Source organism: Micromys minutus, assembly GCF_963924665.1.
Source record: "Micromys minutus genome assembly, chromosome: 5".
NCBI lineage: Eukaryota > Metazoa > Chordata > Mammalia > Rodentia > Muridae > Micromys > Micromys minutus.
In genome coordinates, this window is record NC_137974.1 from 67,776,779 (window position 1) to 67,804,454 (window position 27,676).

At 39.2% G+C, this 27,676-nt stretch overlaps 1 protein-coding gene across 3 annotated transcripts in view; it reads right to left on the reverse strand.

Moving 5' to 3' along the window:
- The window catches only part of SMAP1 (small ArfGAP 1), a 75,150-nt gene extending 50,060 nt beyond the window's left edge, over nucleotides 1-25,090 (reverse strand). For all 3 annotated transcript variants that reach the window (XM_080916696.1, XM_080916697.1, XM_080916695.1), the window contains exon 1: nucleotides 24,778-25,090. In XM_080916696.1, the coding sequence (XP_080772822.1) occupies nucleotides 24,778-24,895 (118 nt within the window). In that variant the 5' untranslated portion in view covers nucleotides 24,896-25,090. The remainder of the gene's footprint in view (nucleotides 1-24,777) is intronic.
- Between the last annotated feature and the right edge of the window lie 2,586 nt (nucleotides 25,091-27,676).

Genomic DNA, 27,676 nt, shown 5'->3' on the forward strand with positions numbered 1-27,676 from the left:
AGGTTATCTTAATTAATGATGTCAATAGAGGGACCTACCCTATTGTAGTTGACCCCATCCCTAGAAAAATGGGTCTGAGCTATGTAAGTAAGGAAGCAAGTGAGCATGAGGCAGAAAGCAAGTTAGTAGCATATCTCCATGGTTCCTGTCTCCAACCTCTTGCCTTGAGTTCCTACCCAAACTTCCTTCAATGATGGATTGTGACCTGGACATTTAAGTCAAACCTCTCTTCAAGTTGCTTTCGGTCATGGTATTTTATTGTAAGAACAGCAAGCAAACTAGAGCAGAGTAAATTCATTCTTATAAATTCTATCTCCAGATTAAAGTCTCCATCAGTTCAGGCTCCAACACCAACACTTTAAAAGAGTGGCTATGTTCCTCAATATTGCATCCATGACCAGGCTGATCATGATCCTTCTTAAATTTTCTTTTTTACAACTCCAAGTTAAATTATATCTATAAGATCTAAGTGAAATGCTTTCCCTTGAACATGACTCCATTCCTTTTCCAACACAATATGACACAAGAATGTTCTGCTTGTTGCTGTATAAAATGTAACCCCTCTTTCAAGGCCTAGTCAAGCTTTTTCCTCAGGACTTTACTCCTCTGGTTTGTTTGTTTCTCCTAAAAATATCTGCAGCTCCATATAGCTCCATACTCTCCTCAACAACAGGCACCTTCTGTTCTTTTGTTTTCTTTTTAGTGCATCTCAAATTAAACAGTTTAATTTCTCACTGGGGAACCTTTTTATATGACCTGTAATTGACAAATAATTTTGCAAAAAAAAAAAAAAAAAAAAAAAAGAGGGCAGGGAGGAGAGGAGAGGGGGAGCAAGAGGTGGAGGAAGAATATAAACAAGGTCCACTCTATAATTAACTGTTTGGCTAGCTTTTCTGAGAAATGCTGATTTATTTGGTATTAAGGACCTCATTTAGTGATCTCTGAATGCTGTATACCAAACTCGGTATCTGATATGTTAGGCAGTCTTTAGTTTACAATTAGCAGATAGAACTTTGAAACATCTAAATTATTGTTGTCACATCACTAAAGGAGGCCACAATTTACCAAACATGTAAGACATCTTCCAATACAAAAGGGAACAAAAGGACCAAAACATCACATCAAAAAGAAAGCAGCCACCAACCTAGCAAGACTATTCTTTAAAAATGGAAGGGAAGGCCAGGCAAGATGGCTCACTGCCTGCCACCACACGTAGCAGCCTTAATTCAACCCCTGGGCCCCACATGATAGGGGAGAACTAAATCCCTTAAGTTGTCTTCTGACCTCCACACAAACACATGCACACATTAATTTTAAATACAAGAGAAACAACAGGCTTTTGCAAGAAGTAGCAAGAGGCCTACACAGGTCTACACCAGGCCCTCTGCATACATACTATAGATTTTAGTTCAGTACTTTTACTGCTGAGTGCCTGACCTGGTCTCTGATAACAGTTCTGTTCTATCTTATACTTTACTTGTTTGTTTTACTGTCTCTTAGAAACCTGTTCTTTTCTAATGAAAGACTGAAAGGAATGAATCTGGAATGAAGGGGAGGTGTGGAAAAACTGGGAAGAATAGAGGGAGGGCAAACTGTAATCAGGATACAGTGTATAAAAATAATCTATATTTAATAAAAGAGGTAAAGAATCATGAGCTAATGAGGAGGAGAATGAATCGATCGTGCTAAGACCTCATCCTGCTATGAGAAGATAAGCCATGGCAGATACTAACAATTAAAAGTAAGAAATGTATTCCACCACAGTTGCACCTGGGAATGAGGATACTGAGCTCACTGGAGTTTGAATTTAGACAAACAAAGGCCTCTCCAAACCAAGTGCCAGCATTTTGCCCTGTTCAGTCCTTCATTTCTTAGTGGAAATAATAAACTGCCATACTCCTTATAATCAAAATGGACCCTGAACCTACCCATCAACTTCCCACAGATGCCTCCTCATCTAAGACGCAGCAGGGGCTGACTCACCAAGCTTACTGTACAACTGACATGGGCTCTCCACAACTAGAATAACTGAGATTTATCTGTACTTCAACATTTCAAGTCTATAGGTCCTACAACAAAGCACAATACACACACACACATACACACACACATACACACACACACACACACACACACACACACAAACACAATTTTCCTCAACTCTGTTGACAAGGCTACCTGTTACTTGAGCACTTCAACTAAAGAATATGCCCTCCTTGGAGTTTACTCTGACTGTGTACAGTTCTGAGATACAAAGATATTCTTATACTGATATGAAAATGTCAACTGCTCAAAGGAGACAAAAATGAGGAGCCAGTGTTCCCCAGAGACAGTGTCATGTGACAGCACCATGAATGCTGTGTGGCTCTGCACTGGTGAGCGGATGAGTGTCAGATGAGCAGATCTCAGAAGGCTCATTTGCCATCGATTACGCTGACTCCTGTCCAAATTGCATTCTACACGACAGAGGTCTAGTGAAGAAACAGGTTATTCTGTTGTCATAAAATATGCACTCCAGTGAAGCAAGACAGAGGGACAAACAGATTTAACTTCCATCTTGTAGTAGAGAAATAATTTTGATGTTTCTGAGTATAGGAACTGATACCTTAAAAAAAAAAAAAGCTCATATAAGGAACAGCAGAAAGTATGAACTAACTGTAGAGTCTAATTCTCTTCTACCAATAATAATTCACAAGTAACAGATAGCTAACTATAACATATGATAACACTGATAAATAAAAAACTTAATACAACTATAGAATTGACTTTGTTTTTATTTTTAGCACAAGGAATACAAAGGTGAAGAAAAATTTTGTAGCACATTAAGAATAGCAAACTATAATTATGTAAGCAATGCTTTCAAAACTATAAAAGTAAATGCAATGACACACAAAGCAGTTTTAATAACATGATACAGAACATAACCAAATGCTTTCATTTGACTTGAAAATTACATGCTATCAGTGTTTCGGAAAGTAAAATAAAACATATAAATGAACACATCTTTAGTAATTTCATCTACAAGTTGATTTAGTCTTCAGAGCACAGGCAGATTAATGCAATGGATATTGTATCATTTGGCCTATAATGTCAAGCATTCACTGGAACATAGGGGTATTAGCAACATTGGTAATTCTGTCATTTTTTCCCTGAAGTTCCCTGAGAACTTCATGATGACAGATGTTAAAAATAAACCTGAATATAACTACTATCTTCAAGGAACTTGAAAGACAGGCAAATTTCAGTAAAAAAAAAAAAAACATTTAAAAGTAATTTCTTTCCATGTTTGTTGCTATTAAAACAATACACTAAATTTCATTTCTGTGTATATAATGAATTCATAAAACTGCCTAAAACAATTTAAAAGGCAAACAAAATATTGAAAGCAGCATTCCTGAAGCAATGGCAAATAAAATTAAAAGCCCTACAATGAACTGAAGTTTACATCTAGGAAAAGTATCTACACTATGGCACAAAGATAAATTTGGACCAAGCTGGGCTACTTAACAAGACCTTGTCTCAAAAAAAAAAAAAAAAAAAAAAAAAAGTAGTTAGTTGTATCCAGAACTGATAAGTAAAATTCTGAATCCAAAAAAATTATGTGTCATTAAATTCTGTGGAGTGAAAAGAAGCCAATCAATGGGATTATACTCGGGACAAAAGCAGGTGAGGTCAGGAACATTACTATCACTGAGTCACTGGGTTGTAGGAAAAACTAATTCAACAAGAACCTATCTCCACTGGGCACATAAAGAACAAATCAGACTCTAAGTTCTAACGCCTGAGACAGCAAATACACCTCGAAGAGGGACACTGTCAGAAATGCTCTGGATAGATGATAAAGCTGAAATGAGCACATGTAATGACAATGACAGCACTTGATGAAAATACAAATCCAAACACTATCACACCAGCATGAACCAGATGTAATGCATGCATGCACACACACACACACACACACACACACACACACACACACACACACACACACACACCTGTAATCTCAGTAATCAGAAGACTGAGGGCAGTTTGGTCTACATAAAAAGTTTAGGGCCAGCAAAGGCTAGAGAGGTAAAACCTCACAAAGAATAAATAAGTAAATAAAAATTAAAAGACCATCAAATTAGCACTACACATATAACAGATAAAAACAGAAAAACTGCATTAGTATTCATAAGTTACTTCTGCATCTGTACAAAATGTAGCATAGATGACCGAGGAGTAAGGAGCTGTCTCAGCTCATGCAGAGGGTTTGGCTCATGGTTACAGGTAATGCGATGGGGCAGGACATCAGGTCATGAGAGTACTGATAGAAGACAACCGCTCACATCACAGAAGACAAGAGGACTAATTTAACTCCAAGAACCTACCCCCCTAGGGCCTACTTCTTTCAGCTAGGCCCCACTTCCAACTTTCCAGAACCTCTCAAATGAGTGCCAACTGATCAGCCATTCATATTATGAGCTGGTGGAAGGTTATTTCAGGTTCAAACTGTAACAAGTAGGAATATAAAATAATTACAAAAATTTAAAGACAGTTTGGGTTTGCAATTAACATACAACTCTGCAAATTGTACTGTTAGCCATTTATCACAAAAATGAAACTTCAGTTTGCTTTCTATTGTGATAAACACCATGGCTAAAAGCAACTTGAAGAAAGATTTCAGCTTACAAGTTAACATCCATCTTAGAGAAATAACAGGACAAGAACCAAAGCAGAAGCTCAGAGCAGAAATCATGGAGAACACTGAAGTAGCCTTCCTTATTCTTCATGGCCAGCCTGGCTACATTACTCAGTCCAGGACCACTTGTCCAAAGATGACACATCTCACAATGATTTAAGTTCTCCTATATCAATTAAAAAAATCAAGCAAATGCCTCAAAGGCACACCCACAGGACCCACAGTCCCATCTGAAAGAAGCAGTTCCTTAACTAAGATTCCTTCTTCCGAAGGGTATCTAGACTTGTATCAAGTTGACAAAAACTAAGCAGCACAGTGTGTCTGTGTTTGTGTGTACATATGTACACATAATCCAAACAACCTGGGTGATGGGAACTGAATGCAAATCCTATTCAAGAGCAGTGAACAACTGAGCAGTTGAGCAATTTCTCTTGTTTTAAATGTTTAAAATACAACATTTTAAAATACAAGAAAAACACTCAAGTGGAAAAGAAACCCAAGGCTTCCAACCTCAGGAATGTGGAACAAGAAGTGGGAGAAAGGTTTGTGTACTTATGAAAGGGTGACTAAAGTCTTTATGGTGCTGTAACTCTTCCATATCTTGCTGTGAGATGCACATCTATAAAGCTACACATGTGAAAAGGCTGTATAGATATATATATATATATATATATATATAATACATATGTATACATTATCATCAACATCTGAGTGTAATAAGTAAAACCTCAGTCACTGATGAACTGTATCACTGTCTACCCTGGTTGTAGTAGTCTACAGTTTTATATGTGAACATCACCAGAAACTGAATCAACTGTCTATGACTTCTTAACCAACTGAATACAAACTGCATAACATTCACACTATCATAAAGGCTCACATTCTCTATGTACTGATTCACATTTCTTTCCATTCCAGATCTACCAAAAAGAAAAAGTAGCTTTTATCTCAACTATAATCAGTAATTATTTTCTAGCTCAAATATTCCTAACAAGGAAGCAAAATGCTAGATACTAAATATCCTATACTAAAACCACTCTAATAGTTTGGCTGTAAATCCATGCAAGCTGAAGTAAATTGTGTAATACAACAAAATCTTAGCCATCTTCTATCCTACCCCCCCCAAAAAAAGCCCTTCAGTTCATTATTTTTGGAGAAAGTGTAATATGTGAAAAAATATATTGCAAAAAAGCCAATTCATTACAAGTTTAAAAACAGTGATTTCATGAAATTTATAGTGCTTATTTAAAATGTGAAAACTGGAAAATGTTGGAGGCACTTCCAGGCACCCGGCACAGTAAAGACAATGGTAGGGAAGTAGAAAGGTGGGTTAGAAGTTCAAGGCCAGACTCATTACAGTCAGCCAGGGCCCCAACCAGACCCTGCCTTAATAAAATTAAAATACAGAATTTTTAAAGTTTAATATACTTATCAATTAAGATTTCTATAATATTAAATACAGGCTATACAGTCTGTATTGACAAAAACCACAGCTCTTAGCTAAACATTTTGACTATTAAAAATTGAAATGTAACTGATGAAACAAACTGAATCTTTAAATTCAGCTAAATATATACGGGCATGCGTGAGCACACACAAACACAAACACACAAACACACACACACACACACACACACACACACAGCCACAACATATTAACAATCATTAGTGTAATAAGTATTTCTCAACCAGGGTACTACTTTTAAACAGAACAATTTATTATGTAATTTATTATGAAAAAAGAACATATTACTTTTAAACAGAAAGGGTATTTTTCCCAAACTCTATTTTATAACCCCTTTTAAATTACAAAGTATTACTCCATTCAAAGGAATTACTATAGTGATTTTGTTTAATTAGTAATAATACATCTTCACCAGCAGAGGGTGTACATTACACCACAATATACTGCATTTAAATGTTTAACAAGTTCTACTGTGGGAAATCAATCAATCAAATATTCACTTACACAAAAGGTATCGTACTTTGTGCTAAAAATAAATGTATATGTTCTTAAAAGTATATTGACAATTGAATAATCTCCCTAGAAACTTAGTTTTGTACATTTTAGCTGTTTATTATCGTTAGCTGTCATCATCCAAATGAAACAAAATAACATAAAATGTCAAATCATCTTTCAAGGGCTACTTACATATATATATATTAATAATATTTCCTCAGCTTAAAAATAAATTACAAACTATTTTCTACAAAGAGTATACATTATCTGAATTCCAGTGCAAAATAAACATTTGTTTTCAAAAGTAAATTAAATACAAGAAAATAAATAAAAGTTTGAAAGGGTACTAAAAAATGACAAAGGCATAGTTAATAGCTTGAGAAATAGTGCTAGCATACCGCCTGCCTCCGGCATGGACAAGCACCACTATACCCATCTCAGAAAATAATTTTATATCAACTAAAAAATAAAAATAAAATGAGCTTTTAGTTTTCTTTATATTTTATTATATTTAATTTTCCCAAGAGAATGACCTTTTAAAATTTTTTTCAAGACTGTCAATTCAGATTTCTTCCATGATTCTATTCCCCCCTTGATAAATTCTTGGTCATCCAGCCTCTAGATCAGACAAGCATCTAGTTAGTCCAAGAGTTACGGACACTGTCTATCTTCTCTCCTGAAGTTCAACCAGGGACCCAGGCCTGCCTCCGGAAGAATGCACATCTGTTCCCAGAGCTCTCCCTTCCTCAAACAAGTTTGCAGTAAATAGCAAGAAAAATTATCAGGGCAGAAATTAATTAAATGGGGAGTTAAAAGAGAAATACCCATCAGTCAGTAAGAGTATGTGGCTATGGGTTTATGTGTTTATGTGTGTCTGTCTACCTGTAGGGCATAAAAGCAAAAAGATGGCCCTCAAAGGGTGAAGGAAGAAAGCTTGGGGTATGGAGATAATGGAATTTGTGACATGAAAGCAGAAAGCATGACATGAAAGCAGAAAGGACAACTTAGGAAGAGAAAGGAACAGTGTGGTGAAGGTATGGGAAAAGAATTAATGAAAAAAAAAGGAGGATGACATAGTGTGCAAAAAGTACCATAATGAAATCTATTACTTCCTATGTTAATTTTAAAAACCTCAAGCAGGTAAGCAAGCACATTATAGCCTTTTTCCCCCTTTACCTCTTCACAGTATTCTATCAGCATTTTGTAAAGCTTCTTTCTTGACCATACGAAGTTTGCAAATACCTTTCTTTTTCTGTTACTATTGGGTTTGATTCTGTGTGGTGCTGAGGACTGAGCCCAGGTCTGTGCACACCAGGCAAACAGTGCTCTACCACTGAGCTGACTGAGCACCCCTAAGTCCTTTAAGTACATGCTACACTCTCTACAAGTTTACTGCATGAGCTAACCATCTGCTTTGATAATACTGCAGCCATTATCAAACGGCCATCAAATTTTGAAAGATTTTTACATTATTGTTCGATTCATATTTTAACAAAATAACTAAATAGTTGTATAAAATCAGGACTCACTCTAATAACTTTCTTTCCAAATGTTGCCATTATTTAAATGTAATTTGACTAGGATATCAACATTCAACTTACCTCCTTTCCTACTATATATAATGAAAACTAAAGAAATGAAATGGATCTAAAAAAAATGAAAAAAATCTCAAAGCTTGATGTTAATCTACATGTTACCTCACTACTCCACAGTTTTGAGCAAGTCAGCAAGAGCAGGTATATCTCTCTCATATGGAGAGATCAGACCAGACACCTCTAACTCTAAGCTTCCTATAACTTCATAACTATAATATAGATCAGACACCAAACAATTTTCCAAATATACCACTGCTCCCTATTCCTAGACTAAAATGAGAAGAATACAGGGCTAGATGGCTAGGAGTCTACCATGCCCAGACTAATAAATACTGTCTAGAAAATTATATTTTCTTAGTCTGAGTAACCAAGACAAAACTATGAAGAGGTGCAAAAAAAGCTCTCTCCCTCCCAAACTGAAGAACAGCTCACAAAAAAATAAAAAATAAAAAATAACCAATAAGTATACTAAACTTTTTAATCATAAAACTATGGTGAAAATATATACTAGCAAAGTAATCATTCTTTTAATCAAATCAAGGAATCCTACTGAAAATATGAAGACCCAAAGCAGACTGGGTACAAGTCAGACAGCTGACGTATTAGTGATGGGCTATTAGCTAGTCCCATCACTACAGACAATATGGATCAAATAGTGTTAAATTTGATACACAGGAACATACACTTTAGAGTTTATTCTGAGGAAATTTAAGTCTACACATAAAGCTTTGCTATCATGAATATTTATAAGCATAAAAATTTTTATCAGTGAGGGACAGATTATTTTTAAATATCCTTAGAGTATTTAAAAATACTTACCAGTCGCAAATAATCAGTACAGAGAATAACCTGAAGTTTCCTACAGTGTGGCACTAGCCTTTTTCTCAGCAAATGACATCATCTCCTAATTGTTCCCTCATATTTTGGAACACTCGAACTCTACTCCCTAATAGCTGATACACCTTTTTCCTCTAATGATGGGGGAGGGGATTTCATTTTTAAATGGCTGTCTAAGGAATCTTATTCTCTCCAGGCTAAGCTGTGTGCATTCCACTCATGGTGATGCAACTGCTAAGGCAAACGCCAGACAGTTCTGCTCATCTGCTTACAGCCTACTGCCCTGGACTTCTGGTGTGCCTCCTTTTGTACTTGAAAGATGGAAAACTAAAAACTCTACTTGATTTCTTTATAGTTAAGAACCTTGTGCTACAGAGACTACTGGGACAATCATGAAATCAGTATGCGTCTGCACCATATATATTACAGTTGGGTAGCCTAGTGGTCTTGTGGGACTACCAACAGTGGGAGAAGGGGCTGTCTCTGACTCTTAGCCTGCATTTTGGACCTTTTTCCTACTACTGGGTTCCTTCATCCAGCCTTGATGTGAGCGTTTGTGCCTAGTCATACTGTAGCTTGTTATGCCACATTTGGTCAATTTCCCTGGGAGGCCTGTCCTTTTCTAAAGGGGAAAGAGGAGTGGATCTGAGGTGGGGAAAGGTGTGTAGTGTGGGCAGAGTAGAGGAAGGGTCATAAGAGAAGGATAAAAAGTAAAAAAATAAAAAAAAGAACTCTATGGTTGTTAGGGTTTTTATGTCAACTTAACACAGGCTAGAGTAATCTGAGAAGAGGGAACCTCAACTGAGAAAATGTCTCCAAAGGGTTAGGCTGTAGATCAGCCTGCTGAGAGACAATTCCTTAATTAGTGATAGAGTTGGAAGGACCCAGCCCCTATGAGTGGTGCCAGCCCTTAGTGGTTGATCCTGGATGCTATAAGAAAGCAGAGAAAGTCACAGGGAGGAATCCAGAAAGCGTCAACTCCTCTATGGCCTCTGAGTCAATGGAAGTAGTTTCGGGAAGGGGTCTTGCTGTCTGCAGTTGCATACCTGACAGTCATGGTCCAAAGGCAAGTATGAGCCAAATCCAGACACTAGATGAGATTACAGTGGGAGTGAATACAGAAAGATGATGTTCAAGGACTTAGTTAAATGGACCAAGACTCCCTTCTTCTCATTAAAAAAAATAATAAAGGCATGGTGGCACACACAAGTAATACCATCACTTGAGAGTTCAAAACCACCCTGGTCTACGTAAAGAGAGAGTATGAGAAGGAAGAGGAGGAGGAAGAAGAGGAGAAAGAAGGCAAGAACGGAGAGGAGGAGGGGGAGGACAAGAAGGTAAAACAAATGCCCAGTGGAAAGCCCTAAGTAACAGTCTTATAATGAGAATTCACCTAACTTACATGCCTTCACCTTGCACAGACATCAGTACTCAGACACGACACAATACTAGGTGTTCCCAAAGTATCTGTGAAATGCATTCACCAGGGCTTTGATTATAAACTTCCTTCCTCCCACACAGTAGATATTACAATCTATGAATGGGAATAGCATATTTGCATGCAATTTACAGTGTCCCACATCCTTCAAATTATTTCTAGATTACTTATGCTCCATACCATATAAGGTCATCTACATGGTTTATTATGCCACATCGCTTATGAACTAATAAAGAAAATTAGAAGTCTGCACTTTAGCACACACATAAATTGGGGGGGGGGGGTCCTCTCATCTGCCAATGATTAGATCCATGGATCCAAAATCCACAGGTAAGGAAGACAAGCTGTTCTTTAAATAACCTTTATAAACACAACCACAGTAGTGGTAAGCCACAGAGGCTCTGGTTTATTTTCAGGATACACTTTTGTTATCTTCTTTAAAGAGGATTGATGGCAAAATAAAATCAGAAGAACAACAATTGCTACATTTCAACGTGGTCTAACAAACACTAGAGCACTTCCTAATACATTTCTTGACACAGCATCCTAAAATGACTAGAACCATAAAGAGCCAAAAAGCAAACTTCGTTTCTCCTTAGGCATGCTGCCTTTTCAATCATTTAATGGTATCTTTAAAATATATATATATATTTTTTTTTTGAGTTTCATGTTTACAGACTCTCAGTATGTTTAGAATGATTGGTCTTTATTTTAAAAGTGACTCAACAAAGATTACATAAAAGTCCATATATTACATGTACAATATAACTGAATACCCGCATATCTACTGCCTTGACTCAATTATTATTTTCTAACATTTTCTTCATTTGTGTATCTTATCTTCAGAAATCCATAATCCTTGCATTTTATAACTCTCTAAAAAGAGACCAGATGTCACCACTATCAGTTTCTTTCTGTTGCTTTGCTAAAAATACTGACCCCAAAAAAAAAAAATCAAAATTCTTGAGATTTATTTAGCTTAACATTTACAGATCACAGTACATCACTGGGGGAAATCAAGTTAGGAACCCAAACAGAAACCATGGAGAAAATGCTTCCTGACTGGCTTATAGAGCCCAAATCACCTGCCCAGGAAATGGCACCACCCACAGTAGGCTGGGCCCTTTTATATTAACTAAGGTATTCAAGATAATCCCTGGCAGACCTACCCACAGACCAATTTGATAAAGATAATTTCTCAGTTGAAGATGTTTAAATTAACTCTAGGCCATGTCAATGTCTAGTGCTTGGATAAGACAGCATTTATTTCATGTTACATCTCCACATCACAGTCTGTCACAGAAGGAAGTCAGAGTAGGCACTCAAAGCAGGAATGTAGTAAGTAGCCATGGAGAAATGCTGCTTACTGGCTCAATCCCCATGGCTTACTCAGCTAGCTTTCATATATAACCTAGGACCATCTGCCCAGCAGTGGCACCACTCCCAATGAGCTGGACATTAACACACAACCATTATCAGAAACATTCCCTACAGACTTACCTACATGCCAACTTGATGGAGGCATTTCTGTAATTAAGATAACCTCTTCCTAGATATGTCTAGATTTATGCCAAGTTGACAAAAACCAACCAGCACAGAAAAGTTAACAGTTAAGTCAAGCCAAGAGATAACACCTCCCAAAAATTCCCAGTGTAATCTAACACTCAGCACATATTCTAGTTCCATAACTGTGCTTTGTAAAAATTCTTTTCACAAACTGTATATCATGTATGAGAATATTACAGATGTACGAGAGTACAATCTCCTAACTTGTTTTGTGGGGGATGTGAGAGGGAACCTAGTGGAGGAAGACACAGGCTGAAAAACAAGATGACAGGGTCCCCAGTGCCTGAAATCCTGACCAGGCTGAATACAACTTGAGAGCTGAAGAGGCTCCCAGTAAACGGGGGAGACAGAACAAAGGACCTGAGCCCAGGGTGATGGCAACTTCCTCTGTCTTCGCAGAAATCCTCCATTGGTGATCAACCCTACAATCACAGCAAGCAAATTAGATTCCACAGGAGAGCATGTAGTCTCCCCTTCGGTTGTGATTATATAACCGCACCCTAATTAGCTGAAAAATTGTATATACGTTTTATACTGAACATTTTAAGTTAGATCTGCATACTAATGCTGGTCTCCAGGGTCTGAAATCAGTGGGCCCATCTCCACTTTCCCCCATTTCTTGGTCCTGGTTTTTTTTCATATCTTTTGACCTAATAAAGCAATTCAGAATGTACTGCTAATAAAGCAATACTACCCTTAGACTTAAAAGGGGGTAATTAAAACCTCCCTTAAACATTTTCAAAGGGCATATACTAATATACACTAATCTGCTACAGTATGTACTCTACCTGCTGGGCTGGTACACACATTTGAGCCCAGAGCACAAGTGACTTAGCCTGAATATGAACACTTCAAGGGCCAAAGAAAATTAACCTTTAACTAAATGGAGTGACCTTAAAAATTCAGTTTCTGCTGGGAGGAGATGGCAAGCATACCTTTAATTCCAACACTCTCACTCAGGAGGCAGAGGCAGGCAGATCTCTGAGTTTGAGGCCAGCCTCATCTACAGAGTGAGTGAGTTCCAGGACAGCCAGAGCTACAGAGAAACCCTGTCTGGAGAAAAAAAAAAAAAATCAGTACCTGAGCTAGGAGTATAAGTTGTGGTAAGATGCCCCTCCTTAGCATGAGCAAAGCCCTAGATTCACTCTCCAGCACGTAGAAATAAAACCATGACACACTAGGAACTTGTTCTTTGGTTATGGTTCTAACTGGGACTGATATCCTTGCTTATAAGTCTTTTTAAATTACAAGAATTTGGTAAATATTAAATAAGTTTATTCAGCTTGACCACTATAATTTAGTCCTTTGTATATGGTTACACATGTGTTTTAAGCAAATTCACTGAAATAGTATATAAATATTGTATCCACAAACATTTTCCAGTACCTCAACTATTTTTTTAATTTTATTTTTGTTCATGAATGGTTAAAAAAAATGCTGAAAATCAGTCTTTAGTAACGTGGTATGGGGGAAGAGGGAGTACACTCCAGTCTCATGACTCTCTCAGTCCTTCAGTGAGCAGTATGTCTGTCTCCTGACTGTGTACTTTAAGGGGGTTTCTACCTCCCATCAGTGGTAAGACAAAAGGCTATTGTTCTTTCCCCTAAACAATTAACTTAGGTCCAGTTAACAGTTTCTCCTGGGGGCTGGAGAAATGGCTCCATGGTTAAAGAAAACTGACTGCTCTTCCAAAGGTCCTGAGTTCAATTCCCAGCAACCACATGGTGGCTCACAACCATCTCCTCTTCTGGTGTGTCTGAAGACACCAATAGTGTACTATATATAATAAATAAATAAATAAATAAATAAATAAATAAATAAATATTTTTTAAAAAGTTTCTCCTAAAGACAAATATTAAGAACTGAGCAATCTAGTGTGCAGAACTTCAGAATGGCTCCTTTACCTGCTTCAGCTGGAGGCAAGAGAAGTTTCTCTAATATTCCCTTTAAGAATCTGGCTGCGTTCCTAGAGGTAAATCTAGAAAAATTTCAAAGCCTTCTTCTATGAAGAAGACCCCTGAGAATTTTTAACTCTGATTACCTGAGTTTAATATAAAGAATAAGTACATTCTCCCTTTAAAATATTTTTGGGGGGCACATACATATAAAATGCCACTAGTCTGCTGTGCACTACCTAATGATCCATATTTGGTGTGAATTATAAATATCGTCTGAATGTGAATATTCATGATCTACAAAAACCTAAAGCTCAGCTAGATGGTACTGATAATAAAAAATCATTTTACACCATAATATATGTACTCATTTATTTAATACTCAGTTCTTTCACTAGTTTCTGCTCTGAGACATCTACTCTAGTAAACCCTAAGTCTTCATATCATATCCTCCTTCTCTATCCAAGTCTAGAGTAAAACAAGTTGCTCTAAAATCTTATTCCTCTGAAGGGCTTAAGAATAGTTGGTTTTTCAAAAACAGCCTTATTATTTAGCCACATTAGCATTAAGACAACCATAAATCAAAGGGAAAACCTTTGATCCAATGCCCAGTTGTCCATTAGCAAAACAATAAATCATTTTGGCATAACAGCCATAAAAATTGTGAAATTTTTCCAAAACTATGGCAGAGGGATTCTTTGCACATACAACACATTACAAATTAATTCTGCTTTCCAAACTCCCTGAGTCACTGGGATGCTAAACAGGCTATAGCAAGTACATGATGAAGAAACATATGGTCTGCTTTCCAGAACAGACAAGGACAAAGCAACATTCCAGCCTTCAAGCAGCCCACACAGTCAGAAAGGAAGCTCAAAGATGCACAATTATGCCAAAGCACCAAGCTGACCTCTCATGTTTCAAATTTCTCCAAACTAGTGATTTCTAAGTCCTGTCAAGTCAGCCATTCAACTCACACCAAAAAAAAAAGTCAAGCCTCCAAGAGTTTCCTTCTTTTCACAATACTTCTTATATTTATGAGGAGGGTTCTTTGTATTTCATTATTTATTTCTGGAATAAACTTGTTTAATTCTAAAACAAACAAAACTATGGTTCTGACATAGATAATCAGAGATTAAAACTTTTACCCTTAAAACAAAGTGTTCTAATCCATGAACATGGCATATCTGTCCATTCTTTTGCAACACTCTCTTGTAAGTTCTCAGAGCACAAGCTTTGCACACATTTTATTAAATTCTGTCTGAAGTTTTTGCACTTTATGCCACTATCTCAGAAATTTTTCAACTTTAAAATATTTGTTGCTAGTACATATTTTTCTGTATTCACTTTGATTCCTACAACCTGAATAAACTCGTCTTGTTTTAATGGTTCATTTTAATAAATTCTTAGAATTTTCTACACAAATATGTACACTGCAAAGATAGTGTGTAATAATTTTTCATTGCATATGCTTTTTAAGTGATTGTTCTAAGGATGACTGGTTTTAACTATTTTATCACTGTCCTATGCTGTTTTAAATACAACTAAAGCACCACCCTTTATAAAAATCTAAGTTCAAAAGTGAGGCACCATGGTACACAGTAGTAACACAGGAACAACAGAGAACATAAATGTGCTCAGTTTCTTTTCTAATACCATCTCCGCTCTACACAAGTAATTTTCAGGAGCACAAATACATGACCTAAACACATCAATGCCAGATTCTAATTCTTAGAAATTGTCTTATTCAGAAGATAAAATTATCCTGAATCTGATAGCCTACAGAATTTTCATTTCTTTTTCATCTGTGGTCTGAGCACACCATTGGTCTTTGAAATATTCACTTTACAAAAGATCAAGATCAGACATCTGAAGTTCTATCATCAATCACTTGGCCCTCTTGAAACCTAGACCAAAATGTGCTTGAATTGGTAGAAAACAGACTATGAAAGTTTGCTAAAAAGTTGGTAATTCTCCTTGCTGTGCTCAAAATCCTCACATTTACCATTCAACATCGGATAGCTTCATAAAATGTAAATAAAACTTTAAATAAGTTCTCTAATATGGCAGCTAAATACTATGATAGTTAAACAGAGCTCTAGCTAGTACATCAAGCAGACAATATTAATATTGATCAACACACATGGCCTGGATATTAACCTACAGATGCTTTCTTTAAAATGAAGAGTAAAAGCAGGTCTTGTAGGACCAGCAAGATGACTTGGAGTAAAGGTACCCACCACCAAACCCAAAGACCTGAGTTCAGTTCCAAGACACACACAACGGGAAGAGGGAGCCAACTTGTGCTATCCTCTGACCAGCCTGTATCATGGTACATACATGTACCATCTTACACACACACACACACACACACACACACACACACATTTAATTAAAAGGGTGGAAGTGGCAAGATGGTTCAGCTAGTAAAAGTGCTTACCACAGATGCCTGCCACCATGAGTTTATTACCACAAATCCCAGAAACATATGTAAAGGTGCTCACACACACACACACACACACACACACACACACACACACACACACCACAGCATATGTGTATACAGGAACATACATAAGTACATACACAGACACATGCACATGTACACAGACATGCCTGTACAAGCACAATTAGAATAAATAATTATATATATATATATATATTTAGGAGCCTTGGAAGATGGTTCAATAAGGTTCAAAAGTGCCCTGAGTCAAAATCCTAGCACCTACAGAAAAAGCTAAAGATGGCTGTGTGCTTGTAACCTAGCATTGGAGGACCAACAGGCAGATTCCAGGACTTTGCTGGCCAACCAGCCCAGCCTCAACAGTAGGCCTCCAGTTCAGTAAGAAACCCTGTCTCAAGGGAATAAAGTAGAGAGAGCAAAAAGGAGTTGCTGATACCCTCTTCTGTCTTCTATGTCTACACAGATGCATAGACCTGCACACCACCCATACCTACACAAAATAAAGGTACTTTATCAACTGAATGTGTACCTCTAGACTAAGCTGATACTATTAAAAATACAATAGTAAGGAACTGGAGAGACAGCTCGGTAGTTACGAACACCTGGTACTGCTGAATAGAAATGGGACTCAAGTTTCTAGTATACATAGCTCACAGTGTCTGTGACTCCAATCCCAGCAGATCCAACCCTCTTCTGTCCTCCATAAATACATGCAGGCAAAGCACTCATATACAAAAAGTAAAAATAAATCTTAAAATATTTTTGTTTAAACTAAAACATTTTAAAGGGAAGAAGGCTTGGAGGTGAAAGTCAACTGAGAGAAGTGGAGAGCAGTGAGCCCTAATCACCCCAGGAAGCATTCGAGAGAGAAGGCTTTAAAAAGACAATAGAACTCTTCAATTTATAATATTCCTACAAGTTTTATGATACAGCTTGAAATGATTTAAGAGAATACTAGGTAAGCTGACTCAACGAAACCTACATTTTCAGTAAAAACAAGTTTTATAAAATATAAACATTTAAAGCTAGAGAGCTGGCTCAGTCAGAAAAAGCACTGCTGTGCACTCATGATGAGTTCAGAGCCTCAAAAGCCACATTAAAGAAAACAGGCATGGCAGAGCGGTCTGTGATTCCAGTGCTGGAGAGACTGCAGATCTCTGTGGCATTCTAGTCAGCTACACTAACAAACTTCGCTGTAGAGTCAGCCAAGGTATGCCAAGATCTCAACATGCCCTGAATGATATGCACTGGAACACATATATTACCAGTTATGATGGGCAGTCTCTAAGATCACTCTGTTTCAGCAGTTTGCTCAAAGAGTTCAACATGAAGTTATATTTGATGCTGCTATGATTTACCACAGAAAAAAGATAGCAAGTACAATCAGCAAAGGGCATCAGGAGTAAGGAGTTTTCTTCCACTGGGAAGACACTGGAATGTTGTAGCCGTGGGTTTTAACAATGCATTAACTCAGAGATGACCACTAGAGACTCAATGCCTAAGACACTGTTGATTCTGGCCAAGTAGACAAGGCTGTCTTGTACACACGCAAATGAAAAAAATACCAGGGGAGGGAGCATCTATTCAGAAACATTCTAGGAACAATAAGAGATCCATTATTACTACACGTAGAGAGACCATCCCAGAATCCTAGTTCTTGGTTGCCAAGCAAGAACAAGCTGAAAACCAGGCATCTCTCTGCAAACCAGCAGACTAATAAGATCCTTAGAGCTCCATGTACCTTCTCCCTATTTTGACTCCCTAGGTCCTAAAAAGGGATCTGAAGTATAGTAGTCACCTAAACCTTTTTTTTAAATAACATTTTTTAAAAAGGCCCTGGTTCTACTATGTCTTGGCTGTATAGCACTGGCAACGCTATGTAGCTTCTAGAGTGTCGAGTGTCTCATCAGTGAACAGTTGAAAGGAGCAACACCTCAAAACGCTGGCTTGAGAACTAAGTGCTATGTCTAAAGTATGTGCAGCATCTCCTAGAAACGTTACACAAACAGGATAATATATAACCTATACCCAAGTTATACTGGAGCTAACTCACCTCTAAAGTTCTCATAAATCTGCAGGTCTAGCTTAGATGTGACATTAACTGATAAGGATTGCATGTCTACTGAAATATTTAACTAACTGATGGACAAGAGTTGAAAAAATTTTTACAGAAACAATGATATATGGCCCAGTACTTAATCTTCATGATGGTGTACTATGCTGTGGATGAAGTCTGAACATCAAGAACTCATTCTGAAAGCTTAGTCCTCAGTGTGATGATGTGAGAGCCAGTGAAACCTTTAAGTTCTAGCTTACCCACACAAACACAATGGCCTGAATTTAATATCTACCACACATGTAAAAAGCTAGCATAGAGCTCTGTGCTTCCTTAACATGGGGAGGTGCAGACAGGTGAATCCCTACAGCTCATTTTGCCTATCCAAATCTGCAAGCCCCAGCTGTCAGTCTCAAATTGCAAAGCAGATAGTTCCTAAAGAATGACACCCAATGTTGACCTCTGGCTGCACACATACACATACACATATACATATACATCATATACATCATATACATATACGTATACATATACATATACATACACACCACCACACACACACACACACACACACACACACACACACACACACACACACAGGAACCCTTATAGTAGGTAAGCCATTAGGAGTACTCCCCTCCCCTTCAAAAGCAGTTCTCACCAGATTAGTTCCTGTGAGTGTGAGCTGTTATAATAAAATCAAACCTATATCCTTCCTGTTTAGGTTTTCTCATCCTATAAGCTATCACACACCACATTTGATACAGGCAAGGTGCCCTCCCCACAGCTTCTCAAACTATGTGCTCTGTTTGGTGATAGCAGCAGAAAAACCAATACTGTCCAGAAAACACTGACCTGTCCTACCAGCAAAATTATATCTGTTATGGAAACAGTGGTGAGGACACAGGGCAGTCAGCTTTTCTCATAATTACAACATAAATAAAACACCCTCTAAATTTCTTTGATCTTCCTTAAGAAAACTGAAAACTAAGGAAGAAAACAATGGCTGGATTCTACCCATCCATTAGCAGTAAGGAAAACAAGCTTGAGTCTGTGACTTGTATAATCAGAACACCAAATGTTTTAACAGTCTTAGTAACAACTAGGGTTCAAGTTTTTAAAGGTCAGTGACATTTATATTGGGGGTTGGAAGGGTTCCAATCTGTCAGGGCGTGTGTGTGTGTGTGTGTGTGTGCGTGTGTGTGTGTGTGTGTCAGAGATCGAGAGGAGGAGGAGGAGGAGGAGGAGGAGGAGGAGGAGGAGGAGAGAATGTGCAAGAGTGTGCATGAATGAGAAAATTCGAGTGTTTGTGTAACTGAATGTCTTTGTGAGAAAGTGTGTTTATCTGTGTGAGAATGAGGGCATGTGTGTAAAAGTGTGCACTTTACAGAAAAACTATTGGTATGTAATTCTCCACTGATGAAGTCAAGTATTAAAATAATACTGCAAATAATTTTTAAGGACAAAAGGTTCTGGGGAGAAAAACTACAGTTCAAGTTTTAAAATAGTATGTCAGAGAGGGACCAGTGATCTCCACTGATCAGATTCCCAGCTCTGATATGAAGGATCTACATATGATTATCATACAAAGCTTCAATCTGCAGAATCCTGAGAATGACAGATCTACAAAGAACAAGGTTCAGCATTTGAGGAAACTTTCAGATTTACAAGCAAAGAAGAAACAAGATGAAATAAATTAGATTCTGAGATCTCTGCATCCCCACCCCATCCTTCTTTCTCTCCTATACAGTGATAAAGATAAACCCAGGAAGGGGAAACAAAGGGTGGGACAAAAGAAAACCCCACAAAATAGCAAAGACCAGCTACACACCTCTGTGATATAAATTAATTCTATAAGCATAAAAATCAGCTCCTCAGGGTCAACTTTACTTGTAAAAGTTCTTTTACAAGAGTTTTCTCTAACAAGGTTAAAATAACAAACACTAACACATGTTCTCTAACACCCTGCCCTGGTTAACTCTTGGGACTGGCTCTTGCAAGCAAACATGCTCAGCTATTTCTACTCTGAAGAGATGTCTGAACATATGAGAGTCAGCCAATTTTAGGCACGTGGAAAATATGAGCCATCCCGCTAGAGAAGAAACTACTGACAAAACCATCTAATAGCATCTCCACCTTCTCACCTAGTCACCGACTGAGAGAGTGAAAGGCAGCTATGGCATTAGGCAATGACAATGCCAGCATGATGCGGTCAGAGTCCAGAAATGACTCCTGAGTTTTAACTTCCTACAATGATCCCTTAAAACCCTAACCAAAAAAGAAAGAAAGAAAGAAAGAGAACTGGACTCAGTGGCCCCATGCCTACACCCTGCTCTACATCCTGGTCCATACACTGGCACTACATGAAGCACAATTCTCTTACCCTCAGCCTCTGACCACTAGTAATAATCATCCAACTCAGTGACTCCCCTACCATCTCAACCAAATCTGACCATTTACAAAGGCAGCTTACCAAAATAAAATGGCCACACAGATGCCACTTCTACCTTCCATATACCATACCCTGGGCACTGCACCTTCAACTCACAAGTCTCCTGTGACTCACAGGGCTCCTCCAAATGTTGCCCCCTTTTACAATGTGCTCTCATTCACACACCCGACTCTGCCTGATTCTATTCATTCTCACATTCATTCATACAAACAAAGGTATTGCTGGGTTCCACTTACCTACTAAACATCATTCACTGTGCTTAGGGCTGAGGAAGCTACTCTGAGCACAACAAACAAGACTTCTCCGTCAAAGCTGTAATTCAATAGAAATATGGAGTGTCCAATCATTACTTCTGTGACACTCTAATTATAATTGTGGTAAGATTTAGGACAGTGTCACAAGTGTACAAATGAAAGCAAAACTTAGTCTGGGAGGATGAAAGGGAACTGTTTCCTTTGAAGAGACATTTAAGCAAAATGTAAAGATGAGCAAAAGCTGGAACAGAAAACCAGAAAACCAGAAGGCTCATACGTAGGACTAGCGCAAAGGCTTTGAGGCAGCACTCTAGTAATCAACAGCCAGGGAGCAAAGGTCAAGGCCCAAGGAAAGGGCTAGAAAGAAACAGACTATTACTTCCTATAGCTGCTACCTTACACTTAACACAGCTCCAGAATTATTTATTGGCAAATATTCAGTCTCCATTAAACATGTTCCAACTGGCCTCAAGACCTATGGAGTAAAGAAGTGTTTGAATTAAGAAAGCAGCTCACCCTCTGAATACTACAAAGTCTGAACAAAGTTAACTCTAGGGTTCAAAACCTTGAGTCTCTGACTGTCCTAAAACTTACTGAGCAAGAGAATCATTTTCATTCCAATTTTTACACATTTAAAAAAAATCAAAGTCAGTTTTCCTTTTAAATGAAGCTTTAAATTCTGAAAACTAAATTTAAGATGACTTCACATCCTCACTGCCCATACTGCCACCAATTAATAACCACGAGAACCGCTTTAGACTCCTACAGTCACAGCGACAGCCAGAGACGGGCAGCTCCATCTGGCAGTTCTTCCTCTCCAGTTGTACAGTGTGCTGAAGAACAGGGTCAAGAGCAGGAACCAGAACCCTGTCATCACCATGTCCTCCTTCCTTACTAATACTGTCAGTACCGGAAATACAAGCTAATGACTAAGAAAAAGTCAAAATCCAACTGGCACTCATCTGCTAATTATCACCAGGTCACAGATGATAAACTAAGCTTTTCTTTAGGTCCACCTTCTCGATGAATAATGGGCAAACTTTTTTTAAGTAAAAAACAAACAAACAAACAAACAAGAAGAACTTCACCACCTACATTTATTATGGCCACTGGCATATATAACAATAGATTCTACATCACACAGAAAGCCAAGGACTCTACTATAAGAATATGCCAAAATGAGCTTGCCCATACCAGAGGCACAGAAACTTTACAAAAAGTATACAGAGTTATACAGTATGTAATAACACATACTCAAGAAGGAACAATAGGAAAGTCACAAGACTGAGGCTTGCCAGGATGACAGACCCATCTCAAAATAAGGGGAGGAATGTAACAGTGGTAAAATGCTTGCCTACCATAAAGAAATCAATGGTGTTTGATCATGCAGTGTACACAAACACATTACACACACACACACACACACACACACCTATAAAACCTAAGTAAGATATGCAATGGTCATAATTTACAAAGATACTTTGTACAAATTATAAAAATAATTTATAAAAGCATTATTCCAGATTTGGTAGAAAATCATAATCTTTCTAAACACTGACAACAGATTCCATGGCCTTCAAGTCTAACCCTTGAGCTACTGATACTAGTCTATCCCACTTTTCCCACTTCTCAAGAAAAAAATAATAATAATTAAGTGACTAAAGACGAGCAAAATAAAAAACTATTCATTCCAAATTCATGGACTGGTTTCAGTGCTCACACAATAGTGATCAAAACAACTGCTGCCTACTCTTCAGAAGCAAAACTTCTCTACCCAACTAGAGAGGAACGGAATTGTTTTCCATCTCCCAAAAACAGTAAATTAAAAAAAAAAAAAAAAAAAAGTTAACACGCTTAGTGAAAGTCTGATTGCAACTCTTTTTTGGAGAAAGAAATTTGAATTTTTTAAGTTACTTCTCATGTAAGGAAATGATTGGCTTATATGCGGAATTCCTTTACATGCCTGGTGGCTACAGGGGCCAGCAGGGGGCATGGGACCTGCTACAACTGGAGTTACAGAGGTGCTATGTGGGTGATGGGAATCAAACCCAGGTCTTCTGGAAGACAGCAGTGCTCTAAGCCTAGACCAGCTGCATCCCTGAGTCGCTCTTTAATCACAGCCTCCCAGTTACCAGCATCTTTACTTAACTATATTAGTCATGACTCAAGATCATGAAACATAAACTTACTCTGGCCCTTTTACTTTTCCTCAGCTTCTGATAACCATTTTTTAAAGTGTTTTACAAGTAAAGAAATAGGAGAGTAACTGAGCTTCAATATAGAACAGTATTTCCAAATAACCACATGCAGAATCAAGTACCAAACAAGCAAATAAATATTACTACAAAAATCAGGTATGCCTTTTCTTTTAAATGCCCTGCCTAACAATTACATGGGATAAATAACTACACAGCTGACTCAGTCAAGTTACTATAATAGTGAAAAGTGCTTCACAAATGGGTTCATGTGATTTCATCCAGTAAGCCAGTAGCTGTTAGGACACAGAGAAAATACTGATATATTCAAATACCACTCAGCATACTGTAATGGACTCTTTTGCTTGGTGTTGAGAGAAAACAGTAAAAACTCACGAAAAGTATGTTAAATAATGCAGACATCTTAAGCACTATTCACAATGGCTGTCTCTGTTCCAAGCAACTACCTATTTTCCAGAGAATAATCAAATCAATGTACTTACAATATTTCCCAACTACATACAAGTAGGATTTTTAAACCTGCAACATGCCTCTCCATATTACTTACATTAAAAGTAAATCACATCTCCAAACTAAATGTATCAGCTAAAAATAAGTCCATCTATTTCAAAGACTCAAGCAGAAACCTCCACCCGAACTAAAATTAGTGACTTTGTTTTCTTCTTCTCTGTACCTTTAGAATGCACCTTCCACATTCATGAAGCAGACAGACCAGTGTCCATATATTCTCCAATGGGTCATCTCAGAGAATCTAACAAATGAACTCTTCGAGAACATAGCCCACTTTCCACAGGACACATGCAATCCAATTCCTCTTCACTATAACAACCAGAGTATGTGTATGCGTGTTATACATAGTATATATAAATAATGAAAACCCTTTCTCGATTATGTTATGCAGTGACATTTCAAACCACCCCCAAAACACTGCCCTTTTTCAGAAACAGAAGTATACGCCCTGTGCAAGAACTGTCAGGTGGGCAGGCAGGTAGGGCTCCATCTGGGACACCGCACACTGGGTTTGAAAGGGAGGACGCGGTCTCGCGGGAGGGAAGAAGAAGGGAGGGTCGACAAGGGGACAGGGACCCTAAGGGCCGCTCCACCCACGGAGTAGCTGAGGCTGAGGATGAGGCAGGAGGGCTCCCACAACCCTATCAGCACCGCCCAGCCGGGGCCCCGAGGCGGTGGCAGCGTCGCAACGCCGGCTCGAAGCCGGAGGCTGAGGCCGCGACCTCCGTGCGAGCAGAGAGCCGAAGGCCGCCCGCCCTCCCGGGAGGACCAGCGCGGACGAGACGCCGCGGAGGGTGGGAAGGTCACGGCCGCAGGAGGCCCCTGCCGAGCGGCCACCAAGCCCGCGCGCTACCTTTGGCCTCGCAGTCGGCGCAGTACTTGTTGTCCTCCTCCCTCAGCAGTTTGGACAGGATGAGCTGGTGCTGCTCGTTCAGCTTCTGAGCCTTCTCCCGACAGGAGCGTGTCGCCATGTCGGCGGCGGGGCGGCGGGGCCGGGACTCGGGCGAGCCGGCGGACGGCGCTGGCGAGGCCGGGCGGAAGAGGGCACCTGGCGCCGCTGGGGCCGCGGGCGGACTCGGCCCAGGAAGCGGCGGCGGCGGTAGTGGTGGCGGCAGCGGCGGCTGGAACCGGAGGAGGGGCGGCGGCGGCCGAGGCAGCGCCGACGTGTCCCGCCTCCTCGCCGGGCCCGCCGCACGCTCCGCCCGAGCCGGCGAGGGGCGGGGCGGGAAGAGCCGCGGCTTCCGGGAGGACGGGGCGGTGGGCGCTGCGCATGCGCCCAGCTGCCCGCGCGCCGGGTGTCTTCCAAGGTGATTCCAGAGAGGCGTCTGGCGTTCCCCAGGGCGTGTTTCTCCACTCTTGAGACCTGATCGTCGCTTAAAGTCTCTAGGGACCTGCAAATGGAAGCATTTTTACCGGGAAGCGACTTTGACTTGTTTCCCAGCCTTCGAATTTGCCTGCACAGTACTGGAAATGTTCAAATTATAGTTATATTGGGTAAATGCGTGTCCATGTTTGTGCATGGCAAGTTTGGAAATGGTATTCTAGAAGCTAGAGAGACGAATGGAATGAAATGAGGCTAAAAGTGTCTCACACTTTAGGAAAAAGTAGACATGTTTCTGAGGTAACATTTATTGAGTGTGATAAACAATTTGCTCGTTTAACCCTATCGCTCTCAACAGTATTGATAGTCTCATCTACAGGAAGACGGGACAAAAGAGTCAAGTCACGTGGACGTGCTACAAGTGGAAAAGTTATATTTAAAAAAAAAAAAAAAAGGCACTAAACTCCATCTGGGAAGAGAGAAAGTGATCAAAAAGTGAAACATTAAAGAAATGTCACTTTAAGAAATTGCTTGTTGCTGGGATCCCTGGGAGAAACTTAAGTCTGCTCCTTCTCCTGAAGACCCAAAGGCAAACTTAGGTGTAATTCCAACAAAGTTCACCCAGGAGAACCAATGAGCTTGTTACTCTTAAACTTAAAGTGTAACTGTAGGGGGTATAGGTAGGAGCATAGGTGACCTGAAAATAGCCACGATGATGAATTCTCCTTGGCAACCTAACAAGGTAAATAATCAACAGGCCCAGCTGTGATGGTCTTTTGCAAGAAGGCTAAGCACAAGTCTCTCCTGAAGACCAGAAGTTTGGTTCAGAAAGTTTTCCTACACAATACAGTGTAAGCAACATTCTCCACTGCAAGAAAATTCAGCATAAAAAAGAAGATAGTCTCAGTTATAGCCCATCAGGTTCCCTGAGGTTGAACTCAGCGAAATGTTTGGGATGATTTGGCTTGCTGTGTAGTAACATTAGCAATGCTATGTGGGCCTTGTGTAAGCAGAATGAACATTGCCCTGGTCTGTGCTAAGAGAGATGCTAAGATCGGCAGGAAGCAGGATTCTCTGTGGTACTCTACCTATCCCTCTTGGGCTTAAGATTCCAGAGAGATAGAAGTCGATCATGGTAAGGAAGCATTGGCAGAAGACAAGGTCTGTGGAACAGAAGCTGGGGGCAATCTCGGGACAGCAACCAGGAAAGCACATACTGGGAACAAAGAGAGGCTTTAAAACTCAAAATCTGACACAAATGAGTTACTGCCTGGGCAAAACCATGCCTCCTAAATTTAACCAGTGTCACTAAGGATCAATTATTAAAACATCTGAGCCTGGGGTGGGGGGGATATTCTCATTCAAACAACCACAATACGGCAAATAGACGAGCCAAGCAACATAGGAAACGTAGTTTAGCAACCTGGGATTCCACTTGGCTCAGGTTATATACATATGCAACTCTCCCTTTAAAATGAGGAAGTTATTAATTCTTTAAGAATTTCATACATCTAATGTATTTTTATGTATCCCCCACATACATTCCTCCTCAACCTCCTCTTCACCCCATCTCAACTTGGTTTCCGCTGTTTTGTTTTTTGGTGTTTGTTTTGGGGGTTTTGTTTTAATAAGACTCAACAAATCGTTTTTTTGTACTCCCTATACACTCATGGCTGTGGGGCTTTCCACTAGAACAGTGGTGCTCAACCTTCCCAGCACTGCAACCCTTGAATACAGTTCCTCATGTTGGGATGACTCCCACCCGTAAAATTATTTTTGTTGCTACTTTGTAACTGTAATTTTGCTACTGTTATGAGTCATACTATAAATGTGGTGGTTTGAATGTGCTTGTCCCCAGAAAGTGGCACTAATAGGAGGCATGGCCTTGTTGGAGGAAGTGTGTCACTGTGGGTGTGGGCTTTGGGACTTTTCTCTGAGATGCCTGGAAGTCAGTCTTCTACTGACTGCCTTTGGATCGAGATGTAGAACTCTTGGCTCCTTCCCCAGGATCCATGTCTGCCTGGACGCTGCCATGCTTCCTGCCATGATGATAATGGACTGAACCTCTGAACCTGAAAGCCAGCCCCAATTAAATGTTACTCCTTATGAGAGTTGCCTTTGTCATGATGCATCTTCTCAGCAATGGAAACTCTAAGACAGTCTGGGTGAGAGCAGGGAGCTATCTAACCTGAACAAGTTTTGGGTACATCTACAATAAGGCAAATCATGTCTCCATAGGAACTTTTGGGAAGACTCTTATTTATCCTCTTGTGCCTATGCATAATTGAACATGCACATTATTAAAACCTGGTGTATTATGGGAAGGGACATGTGCAGTGAAAAAAAGGCTACATAAATTTTATTCTTAGTAACTAAAACCCTTTTCCTCTTGAACCCCATAAAAGAACATCCAAACCCTCATGTGACTTGC